The sequence below is a fragment of the Halichoeres trimaculatus genome, unplaced genomic scaffold (genome assembly GCF_033239565.1).
Source record: "Halichoeres trimaculatus isolate MK-OKI-2021-1 unplaced genomic scaffold, fHalTri1.1 fHalTri1_scaffold_16, whole genome shotgun sequence".
Classification (NCBI taxonomy): Eukaryota; Metazoa; Chordata; class Actinopteri; order Labriformes; family Labridae; genus Halichoeres; species Halichoeres trimaculatus.
Window position 1 is genome coordinate 4,621,905 of NW_027437194.1, and position 19,256 is coordinate 4,641,160.

A 19,256-nucleotide genomic window follows, 5' to 3' on the forward strand; every position below is an offset into this window, starting at 1 on the left:
CCACCCTTTTTTTTAAAATCAAATATACCAGTAACCAGATTATATTTTTTTCGGTACTTTAACAGATTACAGTTAGGGGAAATCAGTGGTGAACTGTGGCCCGAGCCACTGGGCCTTCAGTAGGACCATGGGACCACACATGGCAATAAACAATCAAACAAAGAAATAAAAACAATAACCAGAATCACGTGACATGGAAGTTCAGTATATTGATTTTTTTGCGGGATTACAAATTTATCATGTGCCTGAACACTGCAATACCTAACACAACTTCAAACAATTAAAAAATTAAGATATAAAATTGAAAAAAATCAACTTAAGATCAATCACTATGCTCACAATGGGCCTTATTCACGAACAGTGCGTACGCACAAATTTGTGCTTAAATCGTGCGTACCTTTAGTGATATACTGTACACTCTCCCAGTGTCTCTGCCTCATCCTCCTTGCAATAATGTTCTCCATCTTTTTTGGTCACGTTAAAAATAAAGACTGAAACAGAGGAATATGGGAAATAACAGGTACATCCAGAGTAACATACATTTATTTTCTCTCTTTTTTCTCCGTCTTTTTTTCTTTGAATTTAATGAAATGAGAGAAGCCAGATATATACTCAGTACCAGATGTAAAGGGTGTTTATTGTTGACTTGTAAGATGTGCATCAAACTTCCAGCTGCCGTCAGGTTAAGTTTCCATTATGACAAACGGCTTTAATCTGACATCAGATGTGACGGGACAGTTAATAGATTCAAATATACATGCTGGTTCAGACAGTTATATTAAATAGTGATTGCTGTGATTGTTTATTGCATTAAAATGTGCCTGACACTTTGGAAACCTGCCTCTGAGGCATGCGCACATGTGCGCTTGTCACCAAATTACAGCTGCGGAGGGTGCGCTCTTCACGTTCTGCCAACTAGATCTTCTCTTTTCTCCTCACTCACTCACAGCTACAGTTAGGCGCTTATCCATTAAGTATTCCCGAATCCCAGGAAGATGACAGGAAATGATCCCGCCCACAACTTAACAAAATATGATTGGCTAAGACAGCTGTCATTGTCAAATTGTGTCCACATTTGCTTGAGTTACACAGGCATTCGTTGCAGTTACTGAAGGCCCTGCCTGCCAGAAGGTGTCGCTGATTTACCCAGATACCATCAAATGGAAAATTGTGATTGGTCCATATTCCATTTAGCTATATTAACCGATTGTTTGCCAGGACAAGTTTATAAAAATAATATAAAACTCTTTGATATGATTTCAGTGAGTAAAATAAATAAACAAAAACAAAATTAAACAAAATGACATAATTATTTAGGAGTAAAAAAATTATTTCAATAATTTTTATTAAGCCTTCACTGAATACCTTGAAGGCCCAGAGGGTTCCCCTCTGGAGGAAATAGTTCACAAAGACACACACATTGGCCACTTCTTGACTTTATTGGTGGATAACATGTTAACTGAATTCCTCCCATGATTGTCCTATACATCTTCAGTCTGTGAAGGTTGATTTGTGTACATTACCAATATTGGATAGATACTAGTTTTTCTATTTCACTTTCATCTTTTTATGAGCAGTGTTGCATCAACTAATCATCCCATTGAGGGAACATTATGCATTTTATATGTACAGTTGTACAAAAACTTTCACACCATGACAGATTAGTGAGTAGTCTAAGAAACTATTTTAAAAACTAAGTTCACATATTATTTTACAAATTAACTTACAGGCAGTGCCCTGAGAATATTACGCCTCAACAGATGAATGTGCTTCTCAAATTATGCATCAGAAAACAACAGCATAACAGCCTCATGGGGGGGCTGTGAGAGTCTGCATCATCTGCGGTTTCACATCATATATTCAGTGTTTCACAGTTTCTCTTTTTCACAGTCAGAATATAAATAGCCACTGTCTCTGATAAAACATGTTTTCAAGAGTATTGAGTGTTAGAAATTTTCTTCCACAGTAAGGTCTTCAGGTTGTTAAGGACGAGTGAGTGATGCACTTCCATCTGGCTTGCTAGGCCGCTGAGAGTCACGCATGTGCGTAGCTGCTTCTCCAGATCCCCGCGGAGGTCTGAGGGCGCTCCAAACAGCAGGTAATCCTGCAGCAGAACACAAACCTTGGCGAGATTGGGCTGTACAACCTCCGTGTTGCATTGTTTAACCAGTCGGTCGCAGGTGGCTGTGCAGTCCTGGCCGTACGTACAGTCTGCGTTCGTCTCACACCGCCGCCCCTTCAGATATCCCCTCACGACCGCCTCAGACGCCACACTGCGCAGGTTGGCCATCTTGCAGTCAAATTTGGCGTTGTAGCCCACGTGGCGAGGGCTGGTGTCACATATTAGGAAACTCCCGTAAGAGCCGTGGAAGACCTCCTCCACAAACTCCAACAGGCCGATGGTGATGCGCGCCCTGCGTGGCCAGGATGGTGCCAGCCAGTGGTTCAGGCTGGAGCTCAAGGCCTCAGGTACTAAGGCCTGCAGGTAGTGAGGCACCTCCAGCCTGTAGAGGGAGCTGTGGCCCACTCGCTCTGTTACATAAAGGTCCCCGCAGAAGCCCAGCAGCTTGGCGGTGTGCTCCTTCTCCTGCAGCGCCACCATCAAAAGGAACTCGTTTATCTGGAGGAGAGCCCAGATAGATTTAGCCTCAGCTAGAGACACTTTGCCATCCTGGTTGACATCAGCCAGGGTGATGACCCTGTCCACCAGGGTGCTCAGAGATGGCTGCTCTCCAAGGTTGGCCTACAAAAGAAGGTTGGGAAGTAAATGAATGACTGATTGAGATTTAAATGATGGCTCAAGATGAAAATACTTAATGAGAAAGACCTTCAGGAAACCGTGCAGCATCTCTTTGAATTCATCCATGGAGGTTCCACGAGTGGGTTTGTCGAATAAAGTGATTTCCTGTCTCAGGACGGACTCAGGAGCGCCTTCAATCTTCACGGGATCCTCGACGCCGCATTTTATCACAACAGGCTTCTCCTTCCACAGCCCGCTGTACACCTGCAGTCAACGACAGTGAGAGTTACGCTATGTAGGAATGTACAGCATGAATGTGAAACAGTAAGATGGTGAATGAGGATTAAGGCCCATTTATGCTCAACGTTACGGACGGAGCACTACACTTTTTCAGGTCACAGGTTTTCAGTTTTGGAAAATGGAGCTGTGATGGATTTTATTTAGCATTGATTATAAATGTAAAACACAAACTTTGGGTGGACCTCAACATTTTTTGTTAATTTGTTAACCACATCATAGCAGAATCCTTATGTTTGATTTTTAACCTTACACTAAAAGTTACATTGTTTACTGAAAATAAATCTGGAAGGGATTTCTATTTTTACAGCTGATGGAAAAACCACTTCTGTATAACCCACGTATGGCTTTAAAAGTGAATTAGTGGGTTTTTGGAGGGGCTTTAATGGTTTTGTAGAAGTAAACACCTCTTTTACAATTAGAAGTAACAAGATTTACTTGTGTTTCTTTTGCATCGTTTCACTTCTATGTCACGGACTGTCTAATGTTGGTGTGGTTGTATTGTAGTTGTAATGCTGACTCATTCCAGTAGATGGTGGTAATTCATCAAAACCTGCCACCTGCTTATACAAACAGCGTTAGCGCTGTGCATTGGGGGAAACAGTGTTCCAGGTAGACTGGTCCATTGCATACTGAGAAATTTCCCTGGATCAGTAGGACATTTCCATAAAGCTTACAGATTCGGACCAAACGAAGCAGTACCACTGGAAACCATGGGGGCAGTGTTGCTGTTACAACTCAATACGTAGCTTTAGTGAGACACGTAGAGGAAAAAACAATGACGGAACTTTTGCGATGCATTTAACAGCCTCACCAACCACCGCTTCCTACAATACTGCCTCCATTTTTGTCTTTTTATGCAAGCGGAACATTATTAATACAACCTCCACAGTCGCCGTGTTTGCCTCTGCCAAGGAGGTCATGTTTTTGGGAGAGTCAGTCTGTTTGTGACCAACATAACTCAAAAAGTGAAGAACGGATCTTGATTAAATTTTCAGGAAATGTTCAAAATGGGATAAAGAAGAAGTGATTAAATTTTGGAGGTGATCTGGATCACTGTCTGGATCCAGGACTTTTTTCAAAGGATTCTTTATCATTAGGAGATAGGCCCGTTTTCGCCATATGTGTATATAACTCCACCATAAATGGTTGGATTGCTTTTCAAAACAATACAAGACAAGGTCACCATCATTTCTGACAGATGTAAAAGTACGATCCAGATCCTGCCAATATTTTGGATACTAAGATCCAGAATATGAAATATGTACTGGGTCATCATAGTTTTCAACACTGTCAGGAAACAAATTATCATACAAACCTGCAACTAACACCAAATTGTAGAAGACAGTCTGCTGGAAGGGAGTATAACATTAAAGAAGGACTAAAGTGTTGGTGACAATCACAATATGCTTGGCGGAGGTCTGCGCTCTCGGACTGCTTTTCTGGTTGTTTTTGAGTTTGTTGTTGTCATAAAGTTTTGACTCTGGGCTGCTCCCCCTGGTGGATGTATTAGTTAACTGCAATGCCATTGTAAAGGATGCATGGAAATATGTGAGCAGTGACAGTAACATTGAAATGGGCCTCTCAGTTTTCATAGAAGCATCACTTTTGTAAATTTTCTCTATACAACAAAAAAAAAATACAACAAACTAGACCACTTTAGTTAGACAGGGTCATCATGAGGAAGATGTGTGTGCATGTGTGTGTTTGTACCTGATATGTGGAGGAGGTGGACATGCAGTGCTGCAGAGTCAGAGTCCTCTGATCACACAGAGCCTTGCAGGATGAGCCTGATATGATGCCGCGTCTGTAGTGATCACACTGCGAACAGAAACAGGAGATGCATCACAGAAAACCACAGGAACCAGGTGCTTCTCTCTTAGCCTCAATGCTCTGCAACTTTCATGTGCAGGGAAAGTACAAAATTCAAATATGTGGAGGTGGTTTCTCACTTCAGTTTCTTCTTTTATACAATACAGAAATAAAAGATTGCAAACTCCACTTGACCTGTTCAGGATCAAGCAGAGGACTGAAAAGGCCAATTACAGTGTTTACAAGCTCTAGAGTTAGAATCCCAGAGTTTGTAGAGACCAAAAACAAACAAAAAAAGTTAAAAGGAGAGTAAATACTGGACTGAGTCACAGGTTAAAACCAAATGAATACCAGTTTCACTCCGTATTTGATGGATGTGTAAACAGTCCTTCTGCCAAAAGTAGACGTTAATGTAACTGCCTAGGAGTTGAAACTTTGGCTCCTTTTAACACAATAACTCTTAACAAGGTCTTAACAATGTTGGGACCTGAATGGCCTGAAATTTTCCAGAAATTTGGTGAGATTTCAGTTTTTGCAATTTTGAGAAGGAAATTAACCTTTTTTAGTTGGATGGCACATAACTCAAACTTTATACCAGGTCGTCTGGATAACAGATCCAGGAAACAGGCAAACAGAGCTATGACAGCCATGTGCACAATAATGGATGGATGCAATTTAAAACATTTTCCAAATTAAGGAAGGAATTCAATTTAGAAAAATTGGACTTCTACAGATATCTGCAGGTCAGAAATTATTTTGTTAAAGACTTCAAACCAGGTTTACCAAAGGAATTCAACAAGGCAATTGTGACTCAGTGTAAAGTGTATATAACAATATAAAAAGAGTGGTTTCAACAACTTATCAAGGTTTCTTGACAGGTGAAGGAACTCAACACATTATATGAAGTATAGAAAGGAAAAAGAAAGTGAAACTCAAGAGTGGCAAAACGTATGCGATGTACAACAACAAACAACCACCAGCTCCAGGATTTTGAAAGAACTTTGTTTTTTTTTTTTTTTGTTCTTATGAGATTTTTCATTACACCAAAAAACAAAAAGTGCATTTTCAAGTAAGCCACAAACGTGCTGGAGACTGTGTGGACAAGTAAATGTGGATCACGCTCACATCTTTTGGAACTGTAAAAATTTGGGGAGGTTTAGGAATGATGTTTGGTATAAAATAAAAACAATTCTGGATTATTAGCTACCTGAGACATTCTCTGTTCTGTACCTTGGTAACTAAACCGAAGACATTGTACAATATAAGAATAGCTACTTGGTTAAAATTTTGCTTGTGGCCACCAATAAGGCAATACGTAGAAATTGGTGCCAAGAGGAACCCCCTGCTTCAAAGAACTGGCCGCACATTGTAGAGAAGATATATGATATGGAAAGACTAACACATATTTTAAGAATTCAAAACACATTTTTCCTCAAGAAACTGAAAAATGGGACACCTTAAAGTCTGCTCACTGAGACATGGCCAACACTCTCTGCTGAAAGTGACCTTTTGAACTGCTTAATGCACAAGGTGCACATGGAAAAAAAGACAGTATCCCACTGATTAGTTTTGTTTTGTTGGGATTAGGTATATTAGTAGTTATCTCAAAAAGTAATTGTGTATATTTTTGTCTTTTTTTGCAAATGTTGTTTCTAAATGGAAAACAATACAATTTCAAAGTTTCAAGATTTCAGTTTTTGCAGTGTACCAACATCTGTGTGAATATCACTGAGACGTGTACTGACGTTCTTGCAAAAGATGTAAAAATTGTAAAGTAGTAATCACACAAAAGGTGAAACAGGCAGTTAAGAATCAGGGTTAGGGTCAGACATTAACATTCACTCTTCCCTTGAGGCTCTTGAGGCCTGGAGAAGAGGAAATTTCTGTGGTCAGCACCAAAATGAGCTTTGAAATAAAGTATCCTGCTCACTTCTGATGTTCAGGCCTACCTGCCAAAAACCCAGCATGATCACAGTCCGACACCGTGCACAGTTTACCTTTGAGCAGGACTAAATCCTTCACCTCCAAAACAGCAGGTAACCACCACATTTCTGCTCCCACGCACCCCCACAATGCACCTCTCCTCCCAGCTCAGAGTAGTCATGCTCACAAACAGCTCCTCCAACATAAAAAGCAGCGACAGGCAGAGTCAAACCCGTCCTGCAGCCTATAAAAACTCACTTGTCAGCAGTAATACTCCTGACAATAAACATGTCCGTGTAATCATATTGGCCTCGATTTATTACATCCCCTCAAAGTGAAAGGCGACGGCTGGGAACCCTGAATGGCACAGTTGAGCAGATTTGATTATTTGTAACAATGAGGTCACATCATTGATCTTTCATTATGCATGCCATTGTTTCTGTCAATGTCTCATTAAATGTCAGTGCTTGTTCCGTTCTCAGCAGCAGAAACAGCTGGGCACAGCAGGAGGAGTTTAGCTACAGGCTGTGTCCTTTCCCAGAAACGGAGGCCACATTCAAACAAAGAGGCTGACACAGTATGACAGTCTTTTGTAGAGGTTTCATCTGAAAAAATGCTCATTTCAGGGTGATTTCTGCTAGCTTAAACTTCTTGCTAACAAAGCTAATGTATGTGATAAACGTTTCAGATTAAGTACAACTAGCATGACTTTTTGACTGAGAGTTAATCAGGTTGGCTTCACCACTTGTGTATGTAGTTCTACTTTACTCTGTGTCTTCATCTAATGCTCAAAGAGGGGTAATCTATTATTTTTTCAGTCTTATATTGACCCTCTGGTAGACCCGTAGTGGCTTTACATAGTTTACAGCTGAAAACAGCCTCTATGCTTTGTTTTAGCTGCTGTCTCTTTAAAGATTCCTGTTCCACAAACCCCCTTCACTCTGATTGGCCAGCCCTCAGAGTTTTGGGAAGACCTTGGTATTTGAGGCCAACTCCCCAAACATCTAATGAACAAGTTTGGAGTTCCTTTTGCAATGACCTCATCATTTTAACAGATTAAGTGATTTCTACAACACCAGTCAAAAATCTTGCACATGTTTTGTACAGACATCTAGCAATGTTACTTTATATCTATGTTTAAAATGTTGGAAAGCACAATAGCCCCTCTTTAATGTTTTGCTACTTCCCTGTAGATATGAATTTCCTGGGCTACATTATCATCCTAATCTATCCAAATGTACCATGTTCTTTCCTGTATGTTGTTATTTCTCACTTTGTCATAACATTAGTAGCTGCCACAAAATAGAATAATAAATAAGTATTTTTCTGGAACTGAAATGGAAAACTGTTGTTTGGAAGAGTGTTTTCATTCAGCATTGGAAAAAAAACCAACTCAAATAAGTCAGCAAGAGCTGGTTCCAGAGGTGGCTGAGTTGTTCCTTTTAGAAAAAGTGCCTAATGTCAAGCCACTTTTTTCTGTTCGGGCATCTCACACCTGGAACTCAGTTCCAAGCACAATACATGAACTCCCAACCTTGACCTCTTTTACCAAACAGCTTAAAGCTTGGCTACTGGAAAACCAGCATTTTTGTCATAACTGATTTTTTGCTGGGCAGTGTGCAATGCAATTGGCACTTTTATATCTGTTGGATGAACTGATTTGATATGCTTTGTGTGTGTCTGCTCGATCTGTGTGTAACTTGTTTTGTCTTCTCGTTTTTGTTTGGGGTTGATGTTATTATAAATGTTGTGCATTTTATTGAAATTGAAATATTTTTTAGGTTGCTTATTGACAACTGGCCGGGGACTACAGCTGGAATTAGCCGCAAAGGCTAAAGCTGCCTCTTTTACTTTGTACGGTACATTAAAGAAGACAAACAGCATTTGTTAAAGGCAATGTTGTAAACAGAGCAGGCAGAAAAATCACTGAAAGGCTAAAAAAAATTATCCTCTCTAAGTAAAAGGTGGAGTCTACGGGATTTTCCTAAAAAACAGAAGGTCTATAAGAATAATCCTGCTCAATCGTCACTTCTAGGCCTCTATACATGTGTGTTAGTGTCTGTGTCTGCCTCAAACCCCCTCCTCTGCCTGGATGTTAATGTTTTCTTTGTATCAGGATGTTTCTGGGCGGAGAGTAGACGTGGTTACATCAGTCAATCACAGAGCGCCCAGTGTGCAAGTGGCTTTGCCTGTCGATTAGCGAGTGGAGGAAGCTAACCTGGGTGGCTATGATAGTGGACGTAGCACATAGCAAGAAAACACAACCAAAGAGAAACGAAAACAGATACAACTTTTCCCTAAATGGGAGTGAAGTTTGGCTCAACTTTTCAGGAACTGAAAAGCAGTAGCTCAGGGTGAAGAGCAACACCAGTTAGCTTCCTGCTAACAAGGTATGTGTCAAATACCCCTGATTAGCTTGTGCTAGCATGGAGGTCAGGTCTCCCATGTAGAAACATGATGCTGCAGGTGGTTGCTTGGCTTGTGAATGTGTGCAGACCCTACCTTTAGGGAATTACGCCAAAATATATATCCTAAAAACAAAGAGTATACTGCTAGCATCATAATTAGCAAACTAAGCTAACATAAATATTGCATATTTACCAGCTTAAGTCTGCAGCAGAGGTTGCATGAGGGTTCTATTTAACAGTTTGTAAGGTTTAATTTTTCATTTTTAATACAATGTCTGTTTTTGTTTCTTTTTCCCCACTATTGCCTGTTCTGAGAGTTTTCCTGTTGAACATGTTGTTGCCAGTTTGTCCAGCTGGATAATAATCATTTTTATATACTTTTATAAAGCAGATTTTTTAATGTTTATTTTGAAAACTTCCAATGTTACTTGTCTGACTTATATCTAGTGTGTTGTGTAAAATCGGTTGTTGTGAGAGGTTTTGTTGTTAGCTTAAAGTTACGGCAAAAAAGCTCATTCATGTTGGGGTAGAATAGACATGGATGCAACAAAAAATAAGCTGCTTTTAAAGGTACTTTACACAGCATCAGAAAATATTGGTATTAAAAATAAATGTGGAAGAATGTAGCTTCGTAGTAGAAGGGGCGAGAACACATCAATCGATGGATGGCGGTTGTAAGTAAAGGATAACAGAGGGACTACTGCTAACAGTAGATGCGATCATCCTCGCCAGTGAGTGTGAAGAGGCAGTGTTTGATCTGAGACAACACCCTGTAAGAGTTTGTGCACCACTCTTACAGGAATGTGGTATATGCAGTCATACAAGTGTACCAACGGAAGTATCCGATTTGAGACACAGCGATAGTTTTTTCTGTCAGACATCCTTGAAACGAATTGCACTGCATGTTCTTTTCTGGGTTGGAAACAAATCAATGTTTTATTGATGTGCCGTTGTAGCTTTTCTCAAATATTGAATTTGTTCAGCTTGCATTTTCTGTGCTTTCTATATTTTCACCACATGGCGGTCTGAAGGCTTCAGTAACTGGAATCTGATCGTGATACCTCTGCTGTGTCCTCTTGTATTTACCTTGTATTTCAGGAACATATTGAATCAGTGACTGAAATAAGAGATGGTCGTCCAGCAGAGCTTAAAGACTCAAACTCCTTCACTTTGTGTTGCCTCCTCGTCACACACATACTGTTTGTAGTGATGAAATGCGTAGTCATAATATTGAGAGTTTACTTACAATGACCATATGGCAGACATGCCCGCGGCAGAGTTCAGAGTAAGAGGCGTACTGCATGTAGATGACCCAGCTGGCGATGAGGATGCCGAGCCATGCCAGGAGAAGGTATTTCACCTTGATGGCAGGGAGACGACTCTGTAGAGGGAGGGAGCAGAATTAAGAGAGGTGAAAACTGATCATGTTAACAATTTACACAACGATTGAACATGTTTTGCTTTTAACTAACAGACGTATAAATGCATCTTTAGTCATTTGTTAATCTGGTGAAAGTGAATATATTTTAGAAATGCCACCAAGGTTGGCCAGTTATCGGTGCTGATATTTGGCATTTTGAAGCATATCGGCATCCGCCTTTTTAAAAAGAATACAAATTCAAACTAAGTTATCTCGGCTCTGATGCAGCCACATTTCTGTCTGAAACCACTTCTCTGTCTCCAGTATTGTCCCACTCACAGTAGCATACCTTAGGCAACTTAAAAACTAAGACAGGTGACAGATAACACATTTCAGTTACATTGAAAACTTTGGACAACTTAATAGACTGTAGAAAACTATTTATTTTTTTTTTAGTTTTCATTTGCCTTTATAAGAAAATAAGGCATTTAAACAAAGTGAGGTGTTGGAGCATGCGTTATTCAAAATTTGGACACCTATATTTTCACTTCTACTGCAAACGAATATCAGCTCCAATAATCAGTTGTTGGCCTCCTTGACCACCAATATTTGGTATTGGTATCGGCCCTCAAAAAAACATATCGGTCTATCTACAATATGCCAGAGTTAGCCATAAGGCTAATATTCATCTGTAGTCCCTTGCAGGCCTGATAGAAGAGGAAATCAACATTAGAGCTGAAACGATTCCTCGAATAATTCGAGGTACTCGATTAAAAAGAATGATTGAGAAATTTTCTTTGCCTGGAGGTATCATTCAGTTAAAAAAAAAAATCAAAGAGTGGTATTTCAAATAGAGCTGACGCTACATTTAGAGAGTTTTCAGACCCCTCAAGCCGCCTCTTTTTCAAAATGGCTACTAGCAACAAACCTAGCTTCTTTTCTGGAGTTTGAAGACTGATATGAAAGCAGTCACTTGATTTTACACTTGATTGAAACAAATTTTCATTTGAAAAATAACTGCACTTAACCTAAACAAATTTGTTTTCCCCGATTACTCGATTAATCGATGGAATTTTCAGTATAATCCTCGAATACTAAAATATTTGATAGCTGCTAATAATTGGTATTGTATCACCCCTGAAAAAAACATATCGGTCTATCTCCTATTTACACATATATGCCAGAGTTAGCCATAAGGCTAATATTCATCTGCAGTCCCTTGCAGGCCAGATAGAAGAGGAATCGACATCAGAGCTGTGAAACGATTCCTCGAAAAACTCGAGGTACTTGATTACAAAAAATAATGGAGGATTTTTTTCCGCCTTGAGGAATCGTTTAATTGAATGGTATTTCAAATAGAGCTGACGCTATATTTAGAGAGTTTTCAGACCCCTCAAGTCGCCTCTTTTTTTTCAAAATAGCAACTAGCAACAAACCTAGCTTCTTTTCTGGAGTTTGAAGACTGATATGAAAGCAGTCACTTGGTTTTACACTTGCTTGAAAAAAAATTCATTTGAAAAACAACTGCACTTTAACTAAACAAATGTGTGTTACCCGATTACTCGATTAATTGATGGAATTTTCAGTATAATCCTCGAATACTAAAATATTTGATAGCTGTAGCCCTAATTGACATATACATGAATATATTACATTCTAAAAAAAAGAAGTATAAAAAAAAGTTACACATTATTAGACTAAGTAAATAATAAAAATCCAATTTAGTGGAAGCTAGGCAGTCATTAATCGATTAATCGATTAATCGAAAAAATCGAAAGCAATATTAAATGCAAAACAAAATGTCAAAAGTTGGTTAAACTCCTTTTATCATGAACCAAAAGTGAACCCCTAAAATCTAGAAAATAACTGATATTGAGCCTGAAACATCCCCTCAATAAATAATCAAAATTGTCTTTTTTAAATTGACTTATGGATTAGTGTCACCTCTGATCAGCTGCTTCCTTTCACTCCTGAGGCCTAACACACCAATAAATAAACACATGAACACTTGACCTCTGGATTGATAACGTATCTGCTCTATTTCCTCCTCATCCTCCACATTGTTTTGATGCATGTGAAAGGGACCCATGCCATGGCGCAGATTTTGCCCTGGCACAGTGACATGCAGCCAGACTGAGCGGCTCATGTCATAGACACAAAGACGGAGTGACATCATACCTGCAGACCTTTTGACAGAGGGCAGAAGAGCACCAAATGAACCAGCCTCCGAAATGCTCTGGGCATCATGAGCGACTTTGTGTGGATGCTGCGGAGCGAGAAACCAGAGATCCTTGTGTGATCACATCCTCACTGAAAACCTGCGCCATGAGTCGTAAAATACCCCAAACCAGCGTTTAACTACTGATCGCAACAACTGCCGTCCTGTTTTCTTTCACTTGCTCTTTCCTGCATCAACGCCACAGGCTGATGGTTAAGGCTCGTAATCCAAAGTGTCAATATAAATCATACACCGAAGACAAAACACGCGTCCTTGAAATTGAGCAATTTCAGATTTCGGCTCCATATGCGCCACAAAAACCTGCGCTTCAGCCCCGGAATCTGAGACCTGCCTCCTCTCCGGCGTCCAGCTGCGATCACCGGCAAAGCCGATTAATGCAAAAGCTGTTTTTCATGATCTAATCAAATGAAACTGCACAAAATTGTGACACAGAAATAGCCCGATGACTGCACACAGCCTCCGTTTCCCAGCCGCTCATCACTGCGCTTCTTAAAGGGGAAGAGGAGAGAGCTCAGCTGGGAGAGGATTTTTATTCCTCCGACAGAAATCTCTCTGCTCCTGACGCTCCTGACAGAAACAAACACAGGCTGCTACGGAAGCCCGGACCAATGCATATCAAGTGCATATCAAGCAATAAATATAAAAATACCAGTTGCTTTTGACTTTTGATCCACAACATGTCATAAAATTAGAAACGCATGTTGAGATCAGAATCCCCCATTGATAATTTAACATAATAAAATATTTTAAAATGTTCTGGGCTGGACAATTTTTCAGTTTTAGTTAGGTTTATGCGATAAAATGACTCTTTTCATGGTTTTCTTTTTATTATTCGTTGCTTTTACACTTAATTGCTATTGCACATAATGTATTGTTAGACACTTAGCATTTAGCTGGATAGTGGCAGGTGGAAAGTGATATTCAGGTAAAAAAAAAAAAAAGTCTTGGAATAGGCAACAATTTTAAAGTGTTAAAAGTGATCTTATAGGATAAAAATCTGAAACTAAATATGTTTCATAATTCATTTTTTATACCTCTCTTGAAAAACTCTTGCAAAAAATGTATTCATTTGATACAGTATTGTCCTATTTCTCCTCTAAAACATCACCAATGCATGTTTGTCAGTGTTAGTTCAGGCTCATGTTTGTAGCTGCTTGTCTATGTCTGCCCTTATTTTTTTTTAACAACTATGTGCTTGTCTGTTTTGTCTGCTTTTCTGTTGGTATTTAAATTTCTGTGTGATTGCTTAGCCCTCGTTTATGCAGTATGTCTGCTTTCATTGTTAGTTTTTAGGCCTGACAGTGTTAAATTATGCACCCAGCTTAAAACAAACAAACAAACAAAAATAACAAAGGACTGCAGGTACTGAATTAGGTACTTTCATGGGTAACGGCAGAATTACATCTGCTGCAACCAAATGGTACCATGTTTAGGTACCTTAATGCATCCTTGTGACTTTGAGGGAGTGGGAGAGTAGGAGATTTTCCATGCTGGACTTGAACACAGCATTACAAGTTTATATATTGAGAAATAAATATGTTAAATTCAAAAACTTTGAGATTTTGTTATCAAACAAATGTATATTTATTTCCACATAAACACACAAAAGTACTAAAATTTGATGCTGTTGAGTACCAATACCAATCGCTAGGTACCGGGCTTTAGTACCATATCGCTTCAAATGTGAAAGGTACCTGTCCCTAATGACTACAAGTCCTACACACTGCATCAGCCAATATAAATCAGTAAATAAAAAAAAAACAGATTTATATAAATTTTAAAAAGTTATTCAAAGACTCTTTACAGAAGACATGAAATAAATATAGATAAAGAATAAAAAGAACAAAAAACAGAAACGAGTGTTTATGATAGTGGGAGTCAGGTCCTGTAAGCTGTCGTGAAAAGGTGGGTTTCGATTTTTGAAAGAATGATTAAGGTTTTGAAAGGTCATGGTGCGGTGCTTGGTCCTGGTGTCGGGGTCCAGGAGGTTGACGTCAAAAGATCTGATATGGCGGTTAGGGGAGTGATGTTGAAGAAGTCTGTACGGTATGGGGATGCGATTTAACATATTGAACGTCTAAGATGTTTCAATACCTACGTGTACTGCCCCTGTTTAGTACACTGCAAAAACGCAAGTTTTGTCCTATTTTAAGTAAAAGCTGCCTTATTGTAGTCAATCTAAGCAAAATTCACTGATAAGTACAGAAAATTTCTTATTTCCAGATATTAGAAAATTAAAAAATGTTGCCTGAATTGCTTAAAAAATCAGCCAATGAGGTAAGAAAATCTTACCTGTGAAGCACCTTAAAATAAAAATAATGTTTTAATATAATATACTTAACAAGTAAATTGGTGAATCTTTTGTTACTCAAGCTATTTAGCCATTACTTGTTGTCTTTAATTTATTTTTTTAAATACGTCATGTTTCTGGACCTGTCCGGTCAATTTGGCTCTGCTAAGACAGTCTTTTATACCACAGACTCTGCAGAGTTTGGTCTAAACAAGAACAACAGAGCACCACTGGCCTGACAGTTTCATTGTTTTTATTGTGAAGTAAATTTCAGAGATTTCTGTTGTTCTCAGTTTTGCAGTAAATTAACACGTAGGCTGTCTTCACTTTTGATACAAATGGAATAAAAGAACAAAAAAAGCAGAATTTTAAAGGCAAATGTGTGAAAATGAAAACACCAAATCAAAAGTGTTCACAGTTGAGTTATTTTATTGAAACAATAAAAAATCTGTTCCTTTGAGAAGCAGGAATATGAGACACTCTGGAAAATGAACATGATAACATTACACATGCTAAATTGAACAAATATAGAGGAATAAAATCCCAAAAAACATAAAACAGGTTCATTAAAATATCTGAATGTCTATCAGAGATTTTGTTTATCTTAAAGATCAAATGTTACAAAAATGTAAACGAAGTGTAAGCAAAATGTTTTCATCCAGTTGTTAAAGGGATACATTACGTGGATTCAGATGTGATCATCCATGATTTGATTCTGCTCTGTGAAGGAAAAACAGGATTAAACATTAAATACCAAAAGTTAAAGACAAAAACAAACTTTAATAAGACACAAACAATCAGATTTATAGGTAAACACATCACTTCAAATCCCCACTGGAGCAGGTACTGAAAGAACATGATGTTGACCTGTTTACTATCTGCCACCTCATGACACAGCAACGACACAAAGTCGGGCTGCAACGCCTCGAGGGGCAGGTTTGATGAGAGAAAAGAAAACACAAGAGCAAATGAGGAGACGGTGGCGTCTTACCTGCCAGCGTAACATGACTGCTGCTCCACAGGTTTATCTGGTCCATCAGGGCCTCTGTTTAACAAATCAGTTAGTAACAGTCTGAATGTGGCATATCAATCAGCCAAAAACAGTTTGAGCTTGAAATACAGGTTCAAACAAACAGCTAAAAAAAACTTGAATAGGAATCAGAAACATATCTTAAGTTGAGACAAGAAATTGAATGTAGAAGAATTTTGTTAAAGAATGAAAACTGAGAGCTATGGCGGGTTACTGCCTTTCTACTGTGATTCGATGTTTTTCGGTTATGTTAGCTTAGTGTAAGTTCAATATCTGGCCCGGTTCCTTACCCAAAGTCCACCACACAGTGGAAATTGAGCCATCGTGAGCCAGGTACTTACTTACTGTCTGCCCGCTTGCTGCACAACACAGACACTGCAGCCAGTGTTGAGTCTCAAGGGGCAGTTTTAACCTCATAGATTTATATTACAACAACATGGGTTACCATTTTAGGGAAGGCAGTCATCTGTGTGTCTGAGAACAGCTGTTCTTAGGGATCGTCTGACTGTTCATACACCTGGAAAAAAGGGAAACACATCAGAAAACCATACCATACCATACCATACCATACCATACCATACCATACCATACCATACCATACCAACTTTATTTATAGAGCTGTAAATAAAATGATAAAAACAGATAAGTAAAAACAGACACATAAAAGAAAACATTGTAAAAACAACTAAAAGCAGATAAAAACAAATATAAGGGAATAAAAGAAAATAAAAGAGATTAAGACCAGGCAAAGAAAACAGGGACAAGTAATTAACGGTCATGACCCAAAAGGTGGTTAGGGGATGAAAAGGGGGTAATTAGACCCAAGAAATAAAGCAAAAAGGTAATTATTTGTTACAAAAATCTAGAAATATAAAGCAGGGGATAACACAAAAAGCCCCACAAAATAATAAAGCTGTTTTTACATACCATTAATCCCTGCCTCTGTCTTCATCATCTGGAATCCATGATGCAGAGCTGAGGGCCACTGCTACAAATGACAAATATATATTCACATATTGTTCCAGACACAAGAGCCTAATCACAGTAACATATTGCCAACCAAGAAAAACTCAAGATTTTTTTTTATTTTTTTGCTTTGTGCACTTTTTTATTTATTCTTTCATTTAAACTGCTGTAACAAAACAATTTCCCCAATGTGGGAGAATAAGTAAAAGAATATTCTAAACTGTTTTGTTGAGAGCAAATTTGACTGTAATAATAATGTGGCAAACTTTAAAATATCGTGACTTTGAAATATGAACCTAGAAATAACAATATTTCCATTTAGGAGCATTAACTATGTTGGTTATGTTATTTAATGCTCAAAAATCAATGTTTACAAAACGTCAGAGTGGATTTCTTCTCAAAATATATTTAATAAAACATAAAAAATGTGTCATTTTTATTCCTTATTGGATAAAATGTTGTATTTCCACTTTTATTTCTTAATTACTTTTTTTCTTTAGAATCAAAATGGAATAAATAAAAAAAAGAGAGAAAAAAAAGCCATGGTCAGATTATAGGACAGGAGCCTGTCACCAGAGGGCGACAGCAACATGTGTAGCCAAACAGACATGGCGCTCATGATATATTTTACATCTATTTTTAGCATCTGACAAAGACTGGTTAGAAAACAGCATGGCTAAAAGTGGTGACATATTTAAACTAGTAACTTAATAAAATACATGGCACACACTCACTTTTACACCCAGTACACTCTTGTGTACTCAATGTACAGGTTAAGCAAGTTTCAGGATGTTCATGGAGCTGCCACACCCACTGTCACATAACATGAGAAAGTCTGCTGGAATGTAGGGAAACGTTTAAGATTTAATCAGTAAAAATGTGGAAATAAGGATAAAAACACCGATAGTTTCAGTGCACTCAAACACCTACACCTTAAAATCACCTGTTGCATGCAACGTGGAGCGAACGTTGCACAAACAGGAAACACACATTACGAGTTTTCATCTGAAATTAAACTCCTCTGCTATCAATGCCACACAAGTCTCATACCGTAACACGACATCCATGTAGCATTAATGTAGGCTTTGCTACGTGTCGCATTTGTTCAAACTTCAGAAATTACGGCTGTCGGTTGACTTCTATTGTAATTTTAAAATATGATTATGCTTTAGTAAACACAGTCGTAAAATATGGATTTTAGTCAAATTCTCACACTCACCATTTCGCCTTCGATGCATTTTCCTTTCTGGCCGTTAAAAAGGTCGATCTATTTACAGCATAGCCGCTTGACGTTACAGGACCACTTGTTGTGTAGCTACGGTAGAGCAGAGCGACCAAACTTAGCAACTTCGCAAAACCGAAAATAACGAGTTTGCAGTGTTGGGCTAAGGAGGTTCAATACTGCGCACTTTTTATTGAATTTTTTTAACCGCCTTTGCTGTTCTGTTTTAATAAAACCAAAACTCGTATTTGTTTATTTATTTGTGTATTGACGTAAAATGGGAGGTGGGGGCAGGTTCAAAAAAGCTTTAAGCTGTTTTGTATTTGCCCACCATCATCTGTGTTTTGGGGGGACCTGGAGAAATTTGTTTTTAATAAAACTAAACAATACATAACAGTCAGACCCAAAGATATTATTTCAAAATTTGAATGCAATGACAAATCAATTTGCTTCACAGTAAATCTAATGATTCTCATGGGTAAGTTTCATATCCATTAAATGAGGTTTTCCAAGTCCCTACCTAATTTTCATATTTTCATAAATTAATTCTATTTCTATATAGACACCTTAAGAGTAATGACAAACAAGAAAAGTGAGCACACACTGCTTTGCCAAAACAATTCATTTTCACTTACCCCAAACCAAGAAGCGCCTTAATCAATACATTCATTATGGAAAGTACGTGAACTTATTTATTTTATTTCAACATGTATATTTTATCTTTCTTAATTTATTTTCTCTATATATCTCCCCATTACGTCTTCCTTAATAGTCTGAGTTTCTGTAATTTGTTATCTGTTAAATAAACACTGACATAAAAAAAAAAGCTTTAAGCTCCCATCTGCATATTCTCAAACGCTGCAAGAGCTCGTTTTCATTTTGTTTTGCTTTTATTGCTGAACTGTGTGTCTAATGGTTGTGTATTTTGTGCAGTTTGTTTTATGTTTGAAATAAATATAAATCAAATTA

General features: G+C 38.2%; 1 protein-coding gene, 1 long non-coding RNA gene and 1 other non-coding gene across 3 annotated transcripts; all 3 read right to left on the reverse strand.

The window, feature by feature from the left end:
• Window positions 1-1,424: 1,424 nt before the first annotated feature.
• dipk1b (divergent protein kinase domain 1B) lies at window positions 1,425-13,347 on the reverse strand. The gene is made up of 5 exons (XM_074691054.1): window positions 12,719-13,347; window positions 10,427-10,561; window positions 4,751-4,858; window positions 2,828-3,004; window positions 1,425-2,743 (listed from the first exon to the last, which is right to left on the reverse strand). Exons 1-5 carry the CDS (start codon window positions 12,785-12,787, stop codon window positions 1,931-1,933), a joined length of 1,302 nt encoding a protein of 433 aa, XP_074547155.1. The 5' UTR covers window positions 12,788-13,347; the 3' UTR covers window positions 1,425-1,930.
• Window positions 13,348-15,505: 2,158 nt separating this feature from the next.
• Window positions 15,506-18,394, reverse strand: LOC141805644 (uncharacterized). The gene is made up of 5 exons (XR_012599722.1): window positions 18,285-18,394; window positions 17,027-17,087; window positions 16,545-16,616; window positions 16,061-16,114; window positions 15,506-15,789 (listed from the first exon to the last, which is right to left on the reverse strand). It is a non-coding gene; the product is annotated as an uncharacterized LOC141805644 (long non-coding RNA).
• On the reverse strand, window positions 15,872-16,006 carry LOC141805959 (small nucleolar RNA SNORA17). The gene has a single exon (XR_012599751.1). It is a non-coding gene; the product is annotated as a small nucleolar RNA SNORA17 (small nucleolar RNA).
• Window positions 18,395-19,256: the final 862 nt, after the last annotated feature.

Coding starts and splice junctions, on each gene's coding strand:
- dipk1b (XM_074691054.1), bottom strand. CDS start 12,787: ATGATGCCCAGAGCATTTCGGAGGCTGGTTCATTTGGTGCTCTTCTGC. Junction 4,859..10,426: donor ATGTCTGCCATATGGTCATT/GTAAGTAAACTC, acceptor TTCTGTTCGCAG/TGTGATCACTACAGACGCGG. Junction 3,005..4,750: donor CCACCTCCTCCACATATCAG/GTACAAACACAC, acceptor CGTTGACTGCAG/GTGTACAGCGGGCTGTGGAA.